This window comes from Papaver somniferum, chromosome 2 (assembly GCF_003573695.1).
Source record: "Papaver somniferum cultivar HN1 chromosome 2, ASM357369v1, whole genome shotgun sequence".
Lineage (NCBI taxonomy): Eukaryota > Viridiplantae > Streptophyta > Magnoliopsida > Ranunculales > Papaveraceae > Papaver > Papaver somniferum.
The window spans coordinates 28,623,209-28,640,649 of record NC_039359.1 but is presented as its reverse complement, the minus strand read 5'-3'; the positions used below and the strand labels follow the sequence as shown (position 1 = coordinate 28,640,649).

At 37.6% G+C, this 17,441-nt stretch overlaps 1 protein-coding gene across 6 annotated transcripts; it reads right to left on the bottom strand.

Annotated features, from left to right (window-relative positions):
* Window positions 1-7,985: 7,985 nt before the first annotated feature.
* Window positions 7,986-11,557, bottom strand: LOC113353087 (axial regulator YABBY 5-like). 6 transcript variants are annotated; one of them, XM_026596801.1, is made up of 8 exons: window positions 11,063-11,557; window positions 10,249-10,368; window positions 9,493-9,553; window positions 9,304-9,352; window positions 9,094-9,202; window positions 8,885-8,959; window positions 8,391-8,485; window positions 7,986-8,276 (listed from the first exon to the last, which is right to left on the bottom strand). In XM_026596801.1, exons 1-7 carry the CDS (start codon window positions 11,147-11,149, stop codon window positions 8,432-8,434), a joined length of 555 nt encoding a protein of 184 aa, XP_026452586.1. In that variant the 5' UTR covers window positions 11,150-11,557; the 3' UTR covers window positions 7,986-8,276; window positions 8,391-8,431. The 6 variants fall into 6 exon arrangements, with proteins under 6 accessions (XP_026452586.1, XP_026452584.1, XP_026452582.1 ...); XM_026596799.1 differs by having other exon boundaries at window positions 9,493-9,589; window positions 11,063-11,553; XM_026596797.1 differs by having other exon boundaries at window positions 9,493-9,616; window positions 11,063-11,552.
* Window positions 11,558-17,441: the final 5,884 nt, after the last annotated feature.

Genomic DNA, 17,441 nt, shown 5'->3' with positions numbered 1-17,441 from the left:
TGCGTAAGAATCTAGGCACATAGTGGAACCTTAAAAATCAAAAAAAGAGTTTCCAGCAGAAACAGATAGATCCATTTTTTATTCCAGACCGGTTGAGATTTCTTTTGAAAGAATATCAAGAGTGATGTATGTATTGCTGCAATTATCAAAATCAATATTTTCACAAAGAAGTGCAACACTTGACTTTTTGTCTTCATTATAATCATAGTTGTCAGACATTTCATCAAGAGTTGCAGCTAGACCTTTGTTCCTAATGTATTTTTTACGATTTGGGCACTAATTTGCAAAACGACCAAAACCTTTACACTTGAAGCAATGTGGCATATCCTCGTCATTAGTTTCACCAATATCCTTGTTTTTAGAAGGAACACGATTATGAGGTTTAACTGATGACCTAGGTTTATCTCTGAAGAACCGTTTACTTCTCTTCAAAAGAAGATCCCTAAAATGTCTTGTGATCAAAGAGTCCGACTTGTCAAGATCTTCATCTGATGAATCAGCCTCAGAAAAATCATCTTCAGAGATGCAAACACTTTTACTTTTGTCAAGTAATTTAGTGTTCTTTTGTGTTTTGAAAGCAACATCCTTTCCGTATTTGGATGTATGCTCATGATCAAAGATCTTTAACTTCCCAACCAGAGTATTTCTGGAAAGAGTTTCAAGGTTATTTCCCTCAAAGATGGCATGCTTCTTATAATCGTATCTGGATGACAATGATCTGAGATTTTTCATCACAATGTCCTTTTCAGGAATAGTCTTACCCAATGCAAAAGATGCACCAATAATTTCAGACACTTTGTGATTAAACTCATCAAATGAATCTTCATCTTCCATAAGAAGGTTTTCCCAATCAGAATTTAGGTTTTGAAGCCTAGCTTCCTTTTCACATGTATTCCCTTCAAATACGGTTTCTAAGATGTCCCAAGCATCTTTAGACTTTGTGCAAGTAGTCACATGATGCTGGAGCTCTGGGGTAATGGCATAGATGATAGCATTTAATCCGTCAGAATTTTGCTTTGCTGCAAGAATCTCGGCAGCATCATATTTACCAATATCCTTTGGAACTGTTACATCACCTTTTGTAACTTCCGGAGGATTCTATCCATTAACCACATTAACCCATGATTGAAAATCATGCGCTTGAAGAAAAGCAAGCATAACAATTTTCCACTATAAGTAATTTGAGCCATCGAAGATTGGTTGTACATTTATAGAGATAACACTTCTGTCCATATTCAGATCGCCACAAATACAGACTTATGAGGTCTTAAACGTGTTTGCCTGCTCTGATACCAATTGAAAAAGCCGGGGTCTAACAACCATTTCGATCGAAAATATGAATATACAAACTCCAATATACTTTCAAGAGAATCAACTAGACAGTTAGAATCAATCTAGATAAAAGTATATCAAAGAGTTTATATCTCAATTTCTCAATTCAATCTGCAATCAGCAAATAGGAATTTGTGAGCCCGATTGAATAAGATAAATAACTTGAACGGTACCAAAGACCAATGTTCAAGTGTCAACAATTTATATCAACAACCAAAGGTTGGATTTTCTAATTGATTGATCTTAACGCAAAACCTGTGATATTTCTATTGTATAACAAAATATAATGATGAAAAGATTGCATTCCTTATTATATAAGTGTATTTATTCATGAATAACCGATTTTAGACCTTAACCCACTCAGGTATGCCAACAGTGTAGACGGGGAAAAACGAGTCGCTGGTTTTTTAGGGAAGTGAAGAGACGAGCGTGTTGTCAAGACTCCTCAACCGAGCAAACTGCTTAACGTCACACAACTGCACTGCAAAGGGAGTGCTTAGATTCGAGATATCAATCTGTAGGACTCCGGCCTAAACAAAGTCAATGGCCGTTCCAGAGTCAATTTGGTCGCAAAGAGGAAGATGGGTTGATCTGTAGGAGGGAAGCTGAGAATTGTGTGGGATCAGTGATGTTCAAGGATTGTGGATGTGTTGAAGGTTTCTGCAATTTTTGGTGAACTGATGAGTTCGAGTAATGATAGATTGATGAATTATTGAGAGTAGTTGCTCGAGAAATTTTGTGTAGACAATTTCTGATAGCTGGTGATCATTCGTTGTTAGTTCCCCTCATTCATGGATTCAGAGACTTATTTATATTGTCAGAGTTGTGAACACCTTGATCCCTCTAAGTGTGACAGTTTCTTGAGTGAAAGAGTGGGAAAGTGGGAGATCATGGTACAACCAGTTCCAGGTCGTGCAGAGACTGGGTTGATCATTTACCCACTACTTTGCTAACTCCTCCAACCGTTGACACGACTTACTCACATTTCTCGTTGTGGATGAATCCACGTGTTGTAGGCCACCATACCAAAATCCTAGTTGTTATCCCTCAATTTGACGTGATTGATGTCTCAAGAATCGTGGAGTCTGAGTGACAGACGTGTATTGATTAGTCAGTTGTTGACTGATTAGACAGTGAGTCTAGGTTTTGTTGAATCGAGCATAAGTGGTGAATGCTCAGCGATTCATGGATCGAACATGTAATTCTCTGAAATGGTGTCAGTATTGTAGATTCAGTGATGGATTACTGACCAGCGAGAGCAAGTATCGCTCGATTCGACGAATTACTGAAAATTGAGAATTTGATGAGCAACTGAGCAAGTATTGCTCAACTCAACAAAATACTGAATGTTGATAATTTATCGTGCAATCGAGCAAGTATGGTCAATTCGAAAAATTACTGATAATTCACTAAATATTGATAGCTGGATCAATATTTGAGAAATTGAGCAAGTATGCTCAATTCGACGAAATATTTATTGGTGACATGACCCAATAAAATATTAAAATATTGTTAAATTATCAAATATTATATGATTAATTCAGACGTTGGTTGCTGAATCAATATAAATTCATTAGTTCTTGAATCTTGCTCAGAATAATGATTCGTAGAACATTTTATTCGAAACCCTAATTTCAGATCATAGTTGATGGGTCGCTGAAAATAGGTCATGAGTGATATAAGAACCGACCACATGGGATGATGGGCATCCGTGTGGTGCCCAGTGCTTGAATGATCATTCACCACAGTTCTCAGTTTGAGGATTGGTGAAAGAATGATGATTAAATGTTGGTTTCATCATTACTGAAATATTGTTGGGTTCAACATTAGGTGATAAAACCTAGGTATGAAGGATGGGGGACATACCAAGAGATCATGGGACCGGCTCTTGGTGGTCACGAGACCATTTGTTGTCCGTTTGAGAAATCCCCAGGTTGGTTGGAGAGAGTTTGGGCCCAATATGAGCAATTGAGCAAATTAGGTCAGAATTATGAAAACGTGTGGGACCGTCTTTGTGCAATCCCTAAGGATGACTCTGGTCAGTCATGAAGGCATGCAAGCTTTTCCGTGGTGTCCGTGTCTCTGTACTGAGAGTTTCAGTATTTTCTGATGTGCGTTCGAGCAACATTGTGAATTTTTAGAAGAGTTTCATATTGACTGAAATTCTTGATTTTTTTCAGAATGAGCATGTATGCTCAATTGATCAATATTTTGTAAATATTAAAATAAATGCATTTTAACATTTAAAATTTCCGTGGGAGGCTAGCCGGTCGTGTGACCATGTTGGCTTTTGGTTTTTCATGATTCGAGCAAAATTTGAGAAGTTATGACGAAATCATGATTTTTGCTCAAACCAAGGAGTTTCATGAATTGAGGAAAATAATAATTACAAAAGACTAGGGATTGCAAGATGTGGGACCGGCCATGGCTAAGGCATGGCCGGTCGGCTATGTTGCTCTGTCCGCACACCTTTCTCTATTTTATAATATTATTTTTCATGAATCCGTGAAGTTATGGAGAATCCATGAGTTTTGTTGAGACAGAGGAGTTTCATGAGATTAGGGAATACTAATTATAAAAAGATAGGGATTGTGAGGTGTGGGACCGGATAAGGCTCGGGCATGGCTGGCCGGTTAGGTTGCCCGGTCCGCATACCTTTCCCTATTTTATAATAATATTTTCATGAATCCATAAAGTTATGGGGAATTCATGAGTTTTGCACAAACAAGGAAAGTTGCTAAATTGGAGGAGTTTTTCATGAGTTCATGAAAATAACAAAATAGGGCAAAATAATGGAAGAGGCATGGGACCTGCCACGGCTAGGGCATGGTGGGCCCGGCCCCCTGGTCGCCTCTTATTATTTTATTATTATTTGTTGTTTTCTCCTGTTTTGCGTAGGAATCCTCATCTGTCCGTATTTTTGGATGCTCGTTTGTGCATCCGAGTGCTCAGTCGTGCATCACTGTCGAGTACACTTGCACCATTTTTTGGGGGTATTACTCAGTGGTGGTACAGATACCCGGTTGTTGAGTATTTATTACTGATTTATGAAATTCGGTGGAGAATGATTCATAAAACTGAGCAATAAAGTGAGCAGTCATTTATTATCAGTCCATAGAATTAGCTGTGGATTTGACCATGGATTCAGAATAATAAAATGATAATCTTATTATCATCTCATGGAATCGTAGATTTGACCATGAAATCGGAGTAATAAGATAGGTGGTGATATTACCATTTCATGAGATCAGCCGTGGATTCGACCATGGAATCGGAGTAATATCTATTACCATTTCATGAGATCAGCCGTGGATTCGATCATGAAATCCGAGTAATACATTTATCTATTACCATTCCATAGAACCAGTCGTGAGTTTGACCATGGAATAGGAGCAATAAGATAAAATAGATTATCTTCTAGGAATTCAGTGGTGAATATGACGTAGAATTTAATCTCTTGCGTATAGTCAGTGAATCAGCGAGTGTTGCCAATGTCCCGAAGACGTTTTTACCTCTCAAAATTTCATTTATGGAGGACCGCCTAAGTCTATACACGGACACTCTACATAGTCAGGGAACAATGAATGTCACCGGCCTCCTGAAGGCGTTATTTCTCTCAATATTACGGAAAACCGCCCAATCGTTCTTCTATGTAGAGGTGAATTCATCTATGTAATCAGGGAACAGTGAGGGTCACCGACATCCTGAAGGCGTTAAGCTCTCAATCTTACGGAGAACCGCCCAAGTACGTTATTCTACATAGAGGCTATGATGCAATGCCCGGTGTCGAACGCTCCGGAGAGGCCTTTCGAGCGACATATGCATCATACTTCGTAAAACACGAATCGTCACATGGATCCCTGAAGCCGTGTCAGAAACATGCAGTATCATGATTTTACGGTTTTGACCTTTGTTGAAAATCCACCATCAACAAACGGGTAGGCATACCTAAGTTTTCATATTTTGTCTTGTTTGCCAGTATGCAAACGGGTACGCATACTGTCGTCCATGACCGAACTCAGTTGAAATCAGTGCGCATACGGTATGCATACTATAGTTCCTGGACTTCAACTGTTGAATCAGTACGCGTACGAGTATACATACTAAATTCAGGACTTGGAATTCACTTGCAACAGTAAGCATACAAGTGTGCATACTGTGCTATATCCAATCAATGGTTAATTGTTCTAAACTCCAATTTCAATCATTGAAACATTCTTAGAAGATGGGAATAGCTGTCTCACACAAACTATTAGCTTTGAAGCAATTTTCAAATGATCAATATGAAACATTCCGAGTCTACATCAAATGACTGTCACACACAAATCATGTAAAATGTTACCAGGCGATTTTAACATGATCATCTTTTGACTTTCGAAAAGAATAAAAGATGAAGTTGGTTAAAGCGAAAGCTTACCAACACATATTTCGAGAAATGTATAAGCGAGTTAAACTCAGCTCGAAATATCAAATGTGTATAATGTAAAGTCTATATAGCTACACAACTTTTGTCTCAATAGCAGATAAAATAAAAATAGACTTCTGATAGTGATAGATGAGTTCAAGTCTCCACATACCTTTTGTTGATGAAGCTCCACAAGATCCCCTTAGTAGTTCTTCGTCTTCAATCGATGAACGTCGTGAAGTTTAAATCTCAAATACCTACACATTGTATTCTAAGAGACATAGCTATAAGTGACTAGAAATCAAGACTTATATTTTTTGACAACTAAACTTGACAACCAAGCTTGAGATAGCAACGCTTGCGAGTTCGACCGATCAGTGCTCTAACATGGGCCTGTACACTTTATTTGAGGCCTATGACTAAAAGACAAAAAGGGATATTTTGAAGTTAAATAAAAAAATCTCTTATCCAACTATTTAGTTATGAATAATTAATTCACCCCTGATTAATTAGTGTTAATTTAGCTGATTATCGTGTTAGATGTGAAATTAATTTGTGTTAATGAATCATCAAAACATGAAAAAAATTTAAAAATTATAAGAACACCAACCTAGAATCCGTTTATGTTGGCATCGGTATCAACCGATTATAACTTCAAAAACATACATAAATTTTTTGAAATTTGCTTTTACCAAGAATCGTTTTATATGGACATGAAAATCAACCGATTATCCAGAATCGGTTTATACGGACATGAACATAAACCGATTAGGTGTTGTTAAACATCAAATGAAACTAAAATTCATTCGACCATATATACTATAGGGTTAAGAATGAGTATGATTTCATACTCATTTTCAGATCGTTTGAGAAGTCGTACTCGTTTTCAAATTGGGTGTAAAATCACTACGCATTTTCAATTCGGGTGTAAAACTATTTTCCTTTAAGAGTATAAAATTTGTACTCGATCTGAAATCGAGTATGATTTCGTACTCACAGAGTATTAACTGCAAAAAAATGGGCTAACCAGAATGGATCTTTTTATGAAATACATAATCGTTTTATGTAGACTTTTACATAATCTGATTCTAGCAAATAAAAAAACATACAAAAAAATTGGTATTTCTTCCATACCGGAAGCGGGGATATGGGAATGAACATCAACCGATTTTGGTTAAATGTTCTTCAACCAGAAAACACATACAGAACAATCGGCTGACGTGGTCATGAACATAAACCGATTATCATAGGAATCGGTACATCGGACATGGACGTCAACCGATTATGGTCAAACACAGCCAAGATTGTTTATATTTTTTTAATTTTGAATGTATAAATCAATCACAAGTATAATCAAGAATAATGGGTTGCAATCGACGATGTTTAGATCGACTACTTTTTAAAAAAATTGATGATGAAATTTCCTTAAAATCGATCAATGTCGTTAGAATCGATTGATGAAGTTAGATTTTTATTTTAGTTTTTGAGGGAAATGATTTAAGTAGGTTTTAGCTCTGAATATGTTTGGATTTTAGAAGAACATGCTTAGGATTGAGTGTTAACAGTGAGGATAACTTGGTAAATTTACCTAGTTTAGATACCTCTTATCCTTTTCTCTAGGTTGGGTGAGGAAATCGATAGGCCCCAAATAATCCACCTAGGCTCAAAACTAGCCAGGTTTCTTTTAATCTACTAACATTTCTTCTTAAATTAGAATTTCCAACTTTTTGTAAACAACTGTATTTAGAATAGTCAATGTAAAGAAGTCCTAACTCCTACGTAATGATTTCGAGGGTTGTGTTGTGTTGTGTTGGCTGCTGGTACTTTCGAAAGTCGGGTGATTAGTTTCAGAGGCAACTGCATTCTACCACCTTAGCTTTCCATCAGCCTGGTTTAAATCTGGTTTAGCATGTAGGAGTAGGATGACTTTGTGTCTTTGTGGCTTCCTCTCATTTTGAAATTAGCTTTCCTAGCATGTAGGAGTAGGGTTTATATTTTAACTGATTTTTTCCCAAAAAAAAAAAAAAAACCTCATTTGGCAACCCAAATCCAAAATAAATAAATTGTCTTTGAAGTAGTTACCAGTGTATGTCGTCTCCACCATGGTATACTGTACTCCTTCCCTTTGAAGGGGATGGAGTGTTCATATCCTTTGGTCTTATAAATATTACTCGGTGATAAATTAATATATAGCTAACTTCAGGACTACTGAGACATAAAATTACTAACCGTAATGATTTTGGTTATATAAATCAAGAGTGCTGCCCAGGTTCAGTGGGATAAGGTGAAGATCAATTAAGAGGAAGAATGAGTACTTATCGTCTTAATATTTTTCAATAATTAGATCCAGTCACATTTACTATTATATAAAAATGAGGAGCTAATTAGACTAATAACTACTCGTGACGAAAACCATTAATACTTTGAAATCGCTGAAATACTTTCATCTCAAGTACGCTAATCAGATGATCCCTTGGTAATCTGGCTCTGATCACCATTCATTTGGTAATCTGGCCCTTTTCATTAGAAAATCAGATCCCTGCAGACAATAATAAGTTCATCAATAGTGTTACAACTTGCAACTAACATGTGTAGAAAAAAGATTAGCTAGGTAATTAAGCTCCATTATATAATAAACGGTACGACCCATCACCTATTAATTATCGCGAACATGTTATGTATATATATACGCATTTAGTTCTTGCCAAGAATAGTACATGACTTGTATGCAGCGAACATTTTGCAGCTCTGTGGTTCAAGTACAAAAAAGAGAAGTAAAAATGTCTTCCAAACCAGTCCGAATAGGAGGATCTTGTGTCACTTGGATTAACCTATTCGAAAATCGCTTAGTATATATAACTAACCAAATCAAAGCATGCACATGGGGATATTAGCATGATTCTGTGTTCTCTCGCACTAGAGTTCATGCATAATACCATTATAAGCATGCACTTATAAACATCATATTTCACATCTATATATGCATATCTATATCACTTAATGGTGCATGCTCATTACGCATTCATATGTAGTACATGAATTCTGTTTATACATACTAGTGTACACTATTTTTTTAGAACTAGAGATGCTTTTATGAAATGATGATAAGTGATAAGCGATCTGAGTAAAGACATTTTATATATGTACCTCTTCACGGAGCTTAGCTTGATTATTCTTGCTCTCCAACTTCAACCCGTAATGAGCATGGGGAAAATGTGCCCACTACCAAATAAACAATGTATATTACAAAATCATCAGCAAAAAAGTTGAGTTTCAAATGCATAATCAAGCAAAATAATTGATCCATTGGTTCTACTGTGTTTCCTCCTTTACTTGTCAAAAAAAAATTTACTCACGTTTTTGGCTGCAGTACTGAATGCTTTTCTGTGGTTGATATCTGGATTATTGGCCTTAATCCTTTGTATTTCCTCCCTAAAAGAAACAAGAGGAAATGGATGGCAACAACTGAAGGGGTTAGTATATATCATTACTTAGATTGCTTAGGTAAATTAGTATTGAACAGACTAATCACAAACTAATAGAAATGGTAAAGTTACAATACTTACTTTATGAACTGATTATATGCTGATGGAACCCTGTGTTTCTTCTCAGGAGCTGTGCAAAAAGAAGAGACAGAAGTCCACCAATGTGGAAAACAATGAAGTACCCAAATTTAATGTAACGCTATTGGATTTGTCCAAACAATGTAGAATCACGTACAGATATATATATAGCGAATAAAGAGAACAACTTACGCTGATTAACAATCCGTTTTTCAGTTTTAGCAGCAGTAGTTACTTGCATTACTTGAATATCCTGGTTATGTTTTGAAGAGGATGGAAAATCAATCCTCTGAAAATGATCACCATTGTTAGGTGTCTGTGAAATTATTAAACAAAGAATTCATTCATCACAAGATCTAAAAGAAATGCAAATGCATGAAGAACTAGGGCATCTCGTGTAAGACTTCAGAGAGAGAGAGAGTAAACAGTTCTAAACACCAGTCCCTATCCCATTTGAGAAAGAGAATTGACTGAAGTGACTAAATCAGTTAGAACTACAGATCAATCAATCTCTCTCTAGATGAAAAGCAATAATTCTTTTTAGGGTTTTATTTTGAGTCAAAGTATTGAAAGAATACAACCTCTGAATATATAGTAAACAAGGAAGAAGATCCAAAGAAAATCACATCAATATAATAGTTCAAGCTAATAGCTAACTTTATGCGTCCATCAAATCAAACTCAATCAAAAGAAACAGCAAACTATTAAAACACTGCTAATTAGTACAGTGAACTAGGGGTCTTATGGCGGCAGCTAGAGATTTGTACAGTTTTCAGAACATGTATATTAAAATCATTAAATGAAAAAAAATTGCTTCGAAAAACACAATAAATTGTTTCTTTCTCAAGCGAATCATGAGGTGTAATGAAAACTAAGAAGAACCCTAAATTTCAGCTGATGATAGATCGCCCTCAAATGAGAAAACAAATAAATTAAGTTGTTTTTCACCTGCAGATCTTGTAGCGATAGTGACTGTAAAACAGCTCCCATGTTTACAGACCACAAATTTGCGCAATGCCCACATCTGACGGTCACCGTTTCGAACAAACTACTGCATGGAACACTCACCTGTGCAAACAAGAGAAAAAATCAACAACAAGAAGAAAAAAAAATCAAATAGTTAGGTCCAAATTATGAATGGTATGGTTTTCTTGTCAATTTTTTTTTTTTTGAAGTTGGTAAGTTTAAGGAAAGGAAAGAAGGTAACATATGTGTTTAAAGTGAAGAATAACAAAAATAAGATGATGATTTTCAGAAAGGAAGAAATCTATGGATATAATAAATGTTAAAACGAGACATGTTTCTTTAAATTTTGTTTTGAAAGGTAAACTACACGCAAAATTAAAGGGCAGTCTTCTTTCCCCTTTCCCTATCTGTAAAAGTTAACCCTAATAACCTCAGAAAATGCACTGCTACTGGATAAAAGGGTACTGATCAATGAATGAATGACTTTTGTTACTTTGGCAACAATTTAAAGGAAAACTATAACACCAAGTAAGGATAGAGACTTGACTGTCTGTGTTAACATAAATGTAATAATATATACAAGAAAACCCCAATTAATATTTTAAAAAAAAAGAAAAAGGTTATGTGATACAAGATTTTGTAAATCAGAAGATCGGAAAAAAGTAAAGAAAAAGAAGCGTGATCAGAAAATCTGGATCTAATTGCGATTATAAAAGAACACATACGAATATATATGTATAAAGAGAGACGAGTTGATATAAGCAAAAAAGTGAATACTAGACATATTCATATATACCGCAAGAATGATGTTGCAGAAGTTACAGGGGATATAGCAAATTTGCTCATTCACAAAACTCATAGTCGAAGAGATAGAAGACATCATTGAGACTTGAGAGAAGAAGAGAATGAAAGTAAAAGAAAATTCGTATTTTTAAACACAACACTTTCAAGAGATTATATAGAGAAGCGTGGAAGAAGATGATGAGTTTACAATATCTGTGAATGAGAAATTAATTAATTATTGATAAAAACATCTCTGACATAACTGTTTAACTTTAATAAATGGTTGGAATGTGGAAGAGGTGGAAGAGAACGGAAATGTTTTGATGGATCGGTAGAGTAGCAAACATTGATGAATACCTTATTAATAATAGGTGGTGGGTACTTGTTGTTTGATGATAAAATTAGAAATGTTTGAAATCAAAGAGTTTATAAATTCAGTATTGAGGTTGACTTTTCATATGTATAGCTAGCTGTTCTTATATGGGCGATCAGGTAGGGAACAGCCATGAAAGAAAAATAAAATAGAACAGAGTTTGAGGTAAAGAACAGCGGGTTCAGAATGTATGATAGGGTTTGGCAGTCGATTGGTAGGGCAAGTGAGAGAGAAAAGAAAAATGATAAATTTACCTTTGGTGAAAATTGAAATATTCTACTAAGTAGGGTTTACAGGAAGGGACAACAGACAGACTACTAGGTCTAGGTGTGTTGGTGTTCGGATCGGAGTGTGCAATTGCAGATGCATGCGATTACCTGCTAGAAGCTAGCTGTTCAGCGCCAACGAACATCGCTACCGTTTCTAGCTACAGCGGACTAGGAGGGCGAAACTTTTTAAATAAAAACAACTGTTCCTCAAAATCTGTGCTTACTTTAAGTTCTTGACTAGCTAAGGCACTATTTCAAGAGTTTGTTAATTTCCACCAACAAACTGCCAACAAGCATATATGAAAGAGATACTAGAAGCATATAGGAGACACGGGCCGCGAACAAATTTTTTGTATATAACAGAAGGGTTGAAATTACATAGTTTTACATCCACCGTTAATTTTGGATATAAAACTATCTAATTTCAACCCTAATATATAGGAGCTAAGTCAGATTCTGGGAAGACTGTTGGTTGTTCGACAAAGATATAAAATCAGAATTCCTAATATATACAATAAAGTTCGATCAAAGGTAAATTTATTGGTGATGTAAGTAACGGGTCTTCTATTTCTTCTAATTGGAATTTGGAAGTTCCAAACAGACTTGATTCCATTTCTAGAATCCAGGTGTTTGAGGGTGAAAACGGTTTCTGCTGGTTTTGGTAAATTCGTGTGTGTGGATGAGAAACGAGTCTAAACCCTAAACAATGAACTGCACGGGAGTACTTTTGATTCGAGAGATCAATATGTACAATCCTGGCCTAGATCAAGAAATGGCCGTTCCAGGCTTGCTTCGGTCACAAAGTGAAGGAGAAGAGTTGGTCTTAGGGAGGGAAGCGAAGAAAGTGTTGAGGCCAGAATCATTGATCCTGAAGGTGTGGTTGTGTATGACTTGTATCAGAAAGTAGAACTGGATAGCAGAACGGAAAGCTACCAGGTGATTTCTGGATACTATGATGTTCTCCGACCGAAACTTGTTCTCTGGTGGAAAATAGGTGAAACCTATTTATACAAGTCGTAATAAAACGTACTCTAGCCTCGTAGGAAGTGGAAAACGATTGACTGGTGGAAGAGTGGAGTAACGTGTAACGTCAGGAATTATGCTTCCATAATGAAGGATCCGTTTACACCATTACTTCTTGCCATTACTAACCGCCCCACTTATGACACTTTCTTGTAACATGCATATTGCACGCCGCATGTTGTAAACCGCCAGACCAATACCCTGATGAGTATCCCCCAGTTTGTGACATGTTTGATGTCTCGAGTATTTCCGTGAAAAACATGTAGCACTTCGCTACGTGTGGCAAGTTAAAATCAAGAGGCTTGCCGTAGGAAAATAAAATGTGATGCTATTAGGCTCGTCTTGGCTGGTCGCCTAAAACTTGCCACAAGTTTGTTAGTTCGGTGGCAAACTTCGATGGCTGAGATCACATCTCACGATGAAGGGTAGCCGTTGATTATGGCTACCTTGTGTTGACGCCTGATAATGGAACAGTGGCGTTTGGTGTATGCTAGCGGCAGTGCAGCATGGCGGGCATGGCTCGTGCATGCTAGTGGAACGGTGGTGCAAGTGGCGCCTGGCGTAGCCATGACCACTAGATTTAGGCGTCTGATCTCCCAAAACTTGCCACAAGTCTGCCAGCTTGGTGGCGAACTTGGATGGCCGAGATTGCATCTCATGAGGAAGGGTAGCCGTTGATAATGGCTATCTTCTGTTGGCGTCTGATAGCGGCACAATAGTGCCTTTAGTGCATGCCAGCGGCATTGCGGCATGGATGGCATAGTTCGTGCATGCCGGTGGCACGGTGGAATGGTTGTCATAGTTTGTGTATGCCAGCGACACGATGGTGCAAGTGGTGCCTAGCCTAGCCATGACCACTAGACTTAGGTGGCTGGTCGCCTAAAAGTTGCCACAAGTATGTCAGTTAGGTGGAAAACTTGGATGGCTGAGATTGCATCTCATGAGGAAGGGTATCCGTTGATTATGGCTACCTTCCGTTGGCGCCTGATAGTGGCACAATGTCGCCTTTAATGCATGCCAGCGGCATTGCGGCATGGCTGGCATAGTTTGTGCATGCCAGCGGCACGATGGTGCAAGTGGCGCCTGGCGTATCCATGGTCACTGAAATTTTGGCACGTTGGTGTTAGACTCAAACGTGGTGTGGCAACATCAGTTTCAATAGCCACATTAATCCCCATGTTCTGTGGAACATTGTTTGGATCAACTTTGCCTAATTTAGGGTTTGGCATGTCGAAACCCTAATTAGCATATATGGCATGTTGCGGGCCAGAGGTGTCATAGTTTTGTGCCACGATTAGAAATTAGGGTTTCTTCCACCGCCACTAGAGCATGTCCGCGCCTAGGGTCTAGGCTAGACAAATTGAAGTCCGTTGTGAAGCTGGTCACGCGCGGAGGGTGGGTTGGAAAGTTTTGACATGCTGTCACGGTAAGTGGCGCGTTTGGCATGTGCGCCTGACATGCTTGTTTTGGCATGTTTGGCATGTCGTTAGCATGTTGGCACGGTTTTGGAAAGTCAACTTAGTATGGCGACCTCATGAAACAATTTCCACCTCTTTTAAGGCTGTGGCAGGTTTAGAGCAACCTGATTGGTTAATGAAAGTAGGGGGCCGGCCAAGCACGGGTGCGGCTACCTTTTTGGTGCGCGTGGCAGGTTTAATGCGACCTGATTGGTCGATAAAATAATAAGGGTTGGTTGAGTAGCATGGGGCGTGGCCAAGCGGCGCTGGCTAGCCTATGGCGTGGCCACGCTCCCTTTTATTGCTGCTCCTACCCCGCGGCTCCATTATTCTTTGTATTCTGATTTTGGGTAGGACCCTGCTCCTACTAATCCACAGCGGATTAATTGCTTAGTTGTTTAAGCATAGTATCGACCGACGGGGTCTAATATACTGCGCAGGGCACAAAAACCCTAACTTTGTAAATTAGTCAGGTTCATGAGTTTTGTGAGTTATCACAACATTGATTGAATTCTATGTGCTGGTGATAAACGCATTTATGTATCTGATTTGTCCTCAATGTTCCGTATTGTGAGTACTCGATTTTGTACTTATTATGATTTTTTGTGTATTTTTTGGAAATAAATATTGTTGGAAAAATCGGCTCGAAAAATTACTCGGAGCACCCCCAGATGACAACTACTAAACGGACTCTCAGTTTGGATAAGGGAAACCTACTTACTAAGGGGCAACTTCTTCACTATTTGAACCCCAGGACGCCACCCGTTATTCGCACCCCTGGTTTGGTTAGGGGCACACCCTTCTTCATCGTTCAAACATGAAATATGGCGGGAAAGTTGATTATTCACTGCGGAATTTTCTAACTTGATTTCGATCCAGAGTTGGGAGAGGCTACAGAGCTGAAGAGGAGAAGTTGCAGAAACTTCTCTGCTGCTGCAGAGAGGTAAAAGACGAAGAACACAGACGACGCTACGTGTCTGCCGTTTTACAACTGTCACAGTTTCAAGGCTTAATGACAGTTTTTCTACGACGGTTTCCTAATATAGTTTGTATAACAGCTGCTTTGCAAATTGTAACGGTGAGTTTGTAACGCCTGTTAGGCGTTGCAAATTCCTGATTTATGTTATTATTCTCCTTTTCTTCATTGTAAACACCATTTGAGCTATATAAAAAATATTTTGAGAGTGTCTACATCATGAGTAGCTAAACACCAACACTGGGACGACGGGGGAAGTCTAATTTCATACATGGGTAAAATTATTTTATTCTCTATATGACTTTTGCACTAATTAAAATAGAATTATGATTTTGATTAATTAGTTATCATTTTATATGATGGGTCATGCTTGCTTAGATGTTTGATGTTCCATGCTTACGATTTATAACTAATATTTTAAGAATATACTTTGGTAAAATAAGAGTCGATGTTATTTTATTTATTGAGCGATAATTGTTGAGAATAAATAATTGAGCCTTATGATATGAATGCGGTGGAATCCTAGTCCCAGTAACTCTCTTTTTTATTATTTTCATTAAACTTTCAAATTTAATCTTCACAAGTCTTAGAGTTCGAATCCTTATTTACAACAGCGACAATCGAAAATCTCATCAATTTTTGGCGCCGCCGACGCGGACTTGTCTTTAGGCTAGAGTTTTTAGATTTTTTTTTTAGGTTTTTATTTGTTCTTCTTTAGGTTTTTGGGTTTTTGTCTTTTCCTTACAGATTTTGGAATTCGGGGCAAAGGAAAAATTTGCCAAAGCTTTTGGTGAATACTTAAAGATTTGGAGTAAAAACAAAGCGAAAGGAGCGAAAGAAAAAAAGAAGAAAAATTAATTAAAAAAAAAGAGAGAAACATTTTATTTGTTTTATTCTTTAGAGTTTTTATTTATTTATTTTATTTTTTTAGACTTTTTTTTCTTTTGCACTATAATTTTGGACTGTGGACTGTGGACTTTGGGACTTTATTGTTTTTAAAATCTCTACAGAAAGGTAGTTTAAAAATAAATTGTTTGCATAGAAGGACGACGATTACGATATCGCCTCGACCCCTCTGGTTCGTACATGACATAGGAGTCGTGGCCTAAGTCGACTTCTTTGGTTCATCCCCCATCTGGAACGGGAGGTAAGTTTTTCGAAACACCCGCGAATCCCCTGTCAGCGGGTTTACTGTATACCTTTTTTTGCATATATGCTGAGGAATTGAAAATGACTACTTTAATTTCCTAGTAAAGGGAAAGGACTGGCCATACAAGATAAGGGTTCGGATTTCATCACCGTTCTCTTCTTGCCTGCCTTAGGAAAAATAAACCAAACGCGAACCTAAGCCTAAAATTTTGACTAGAACGAGACCTATAGGGTAACGAGATTAATAGGAAAGTCGTTCGAAAAATATTGGTTACTCTTTTGAGCATACTTTGAAGTTCATGATGGTTTCTGTGAGTCAAATACGCCGCCTTGTAACGCCGGTGAGGCCTTGGGTATCAAAGCTCCACGCAGCTTCCCTCATCTCTATTCAACTTATTTTAATCAGATTGATTCCAGAGAGGTTTTCCCAGATTGTAACGAGTCCTTTTCGAAAGAATAGAAGCTGGTCTAGAAACAATCTAAGTGGAGCCATCATGCTTTTTGTTTGCTAGAAATGTTTAGGTTTGCTTTGGTGGAGTCAGCCTGCTTTGTGTTTGCTTAGAACCTCCCTTCCTTTAGGATTCTTTTATTTGTTTTTCTAGTGTATGCCCGAGGTCATTAGACAAGGGCTTGGAAAACAGATAATCTAGGTCGATTGATTAGTGAAAAACCTAGTAGTTCTTCTTGTGGAAGCGGGGAGCTCGAAGACTCTTCTTATGGCTACATATAATGGGTTTAAATTGAAACTCATGACCAAATGTTTCCCTTTAGCTACAGTTGATGGGTTTAGGTTTAAATCCATGACCAAATGGTTCATTATGGCTACATAGTAACACAAAACGTGGCTATAGTTATACCTACGATAATTAGCCACACAAATAACCTGAAACGTGGCTAGGCTGTAAACCAAAAAACGTGGCATATGTAAAGGTTTGTACTAGTGTTGCAAGGCACAACAAAACTAACAAGATAAAAACAAAATAAAACAATTCTCTTTTACCTAAAGCCCGAGGTGTGCACAATCTTGTCTCTTTTGATCATGCACATGAGACAATATGCACCAACCAACACAATCAAGTTGTGCCGGGGTGAACAATAATCTGTCCACTGTAACCCTTTTCAAAGGAATTCATAGAACCATGTTT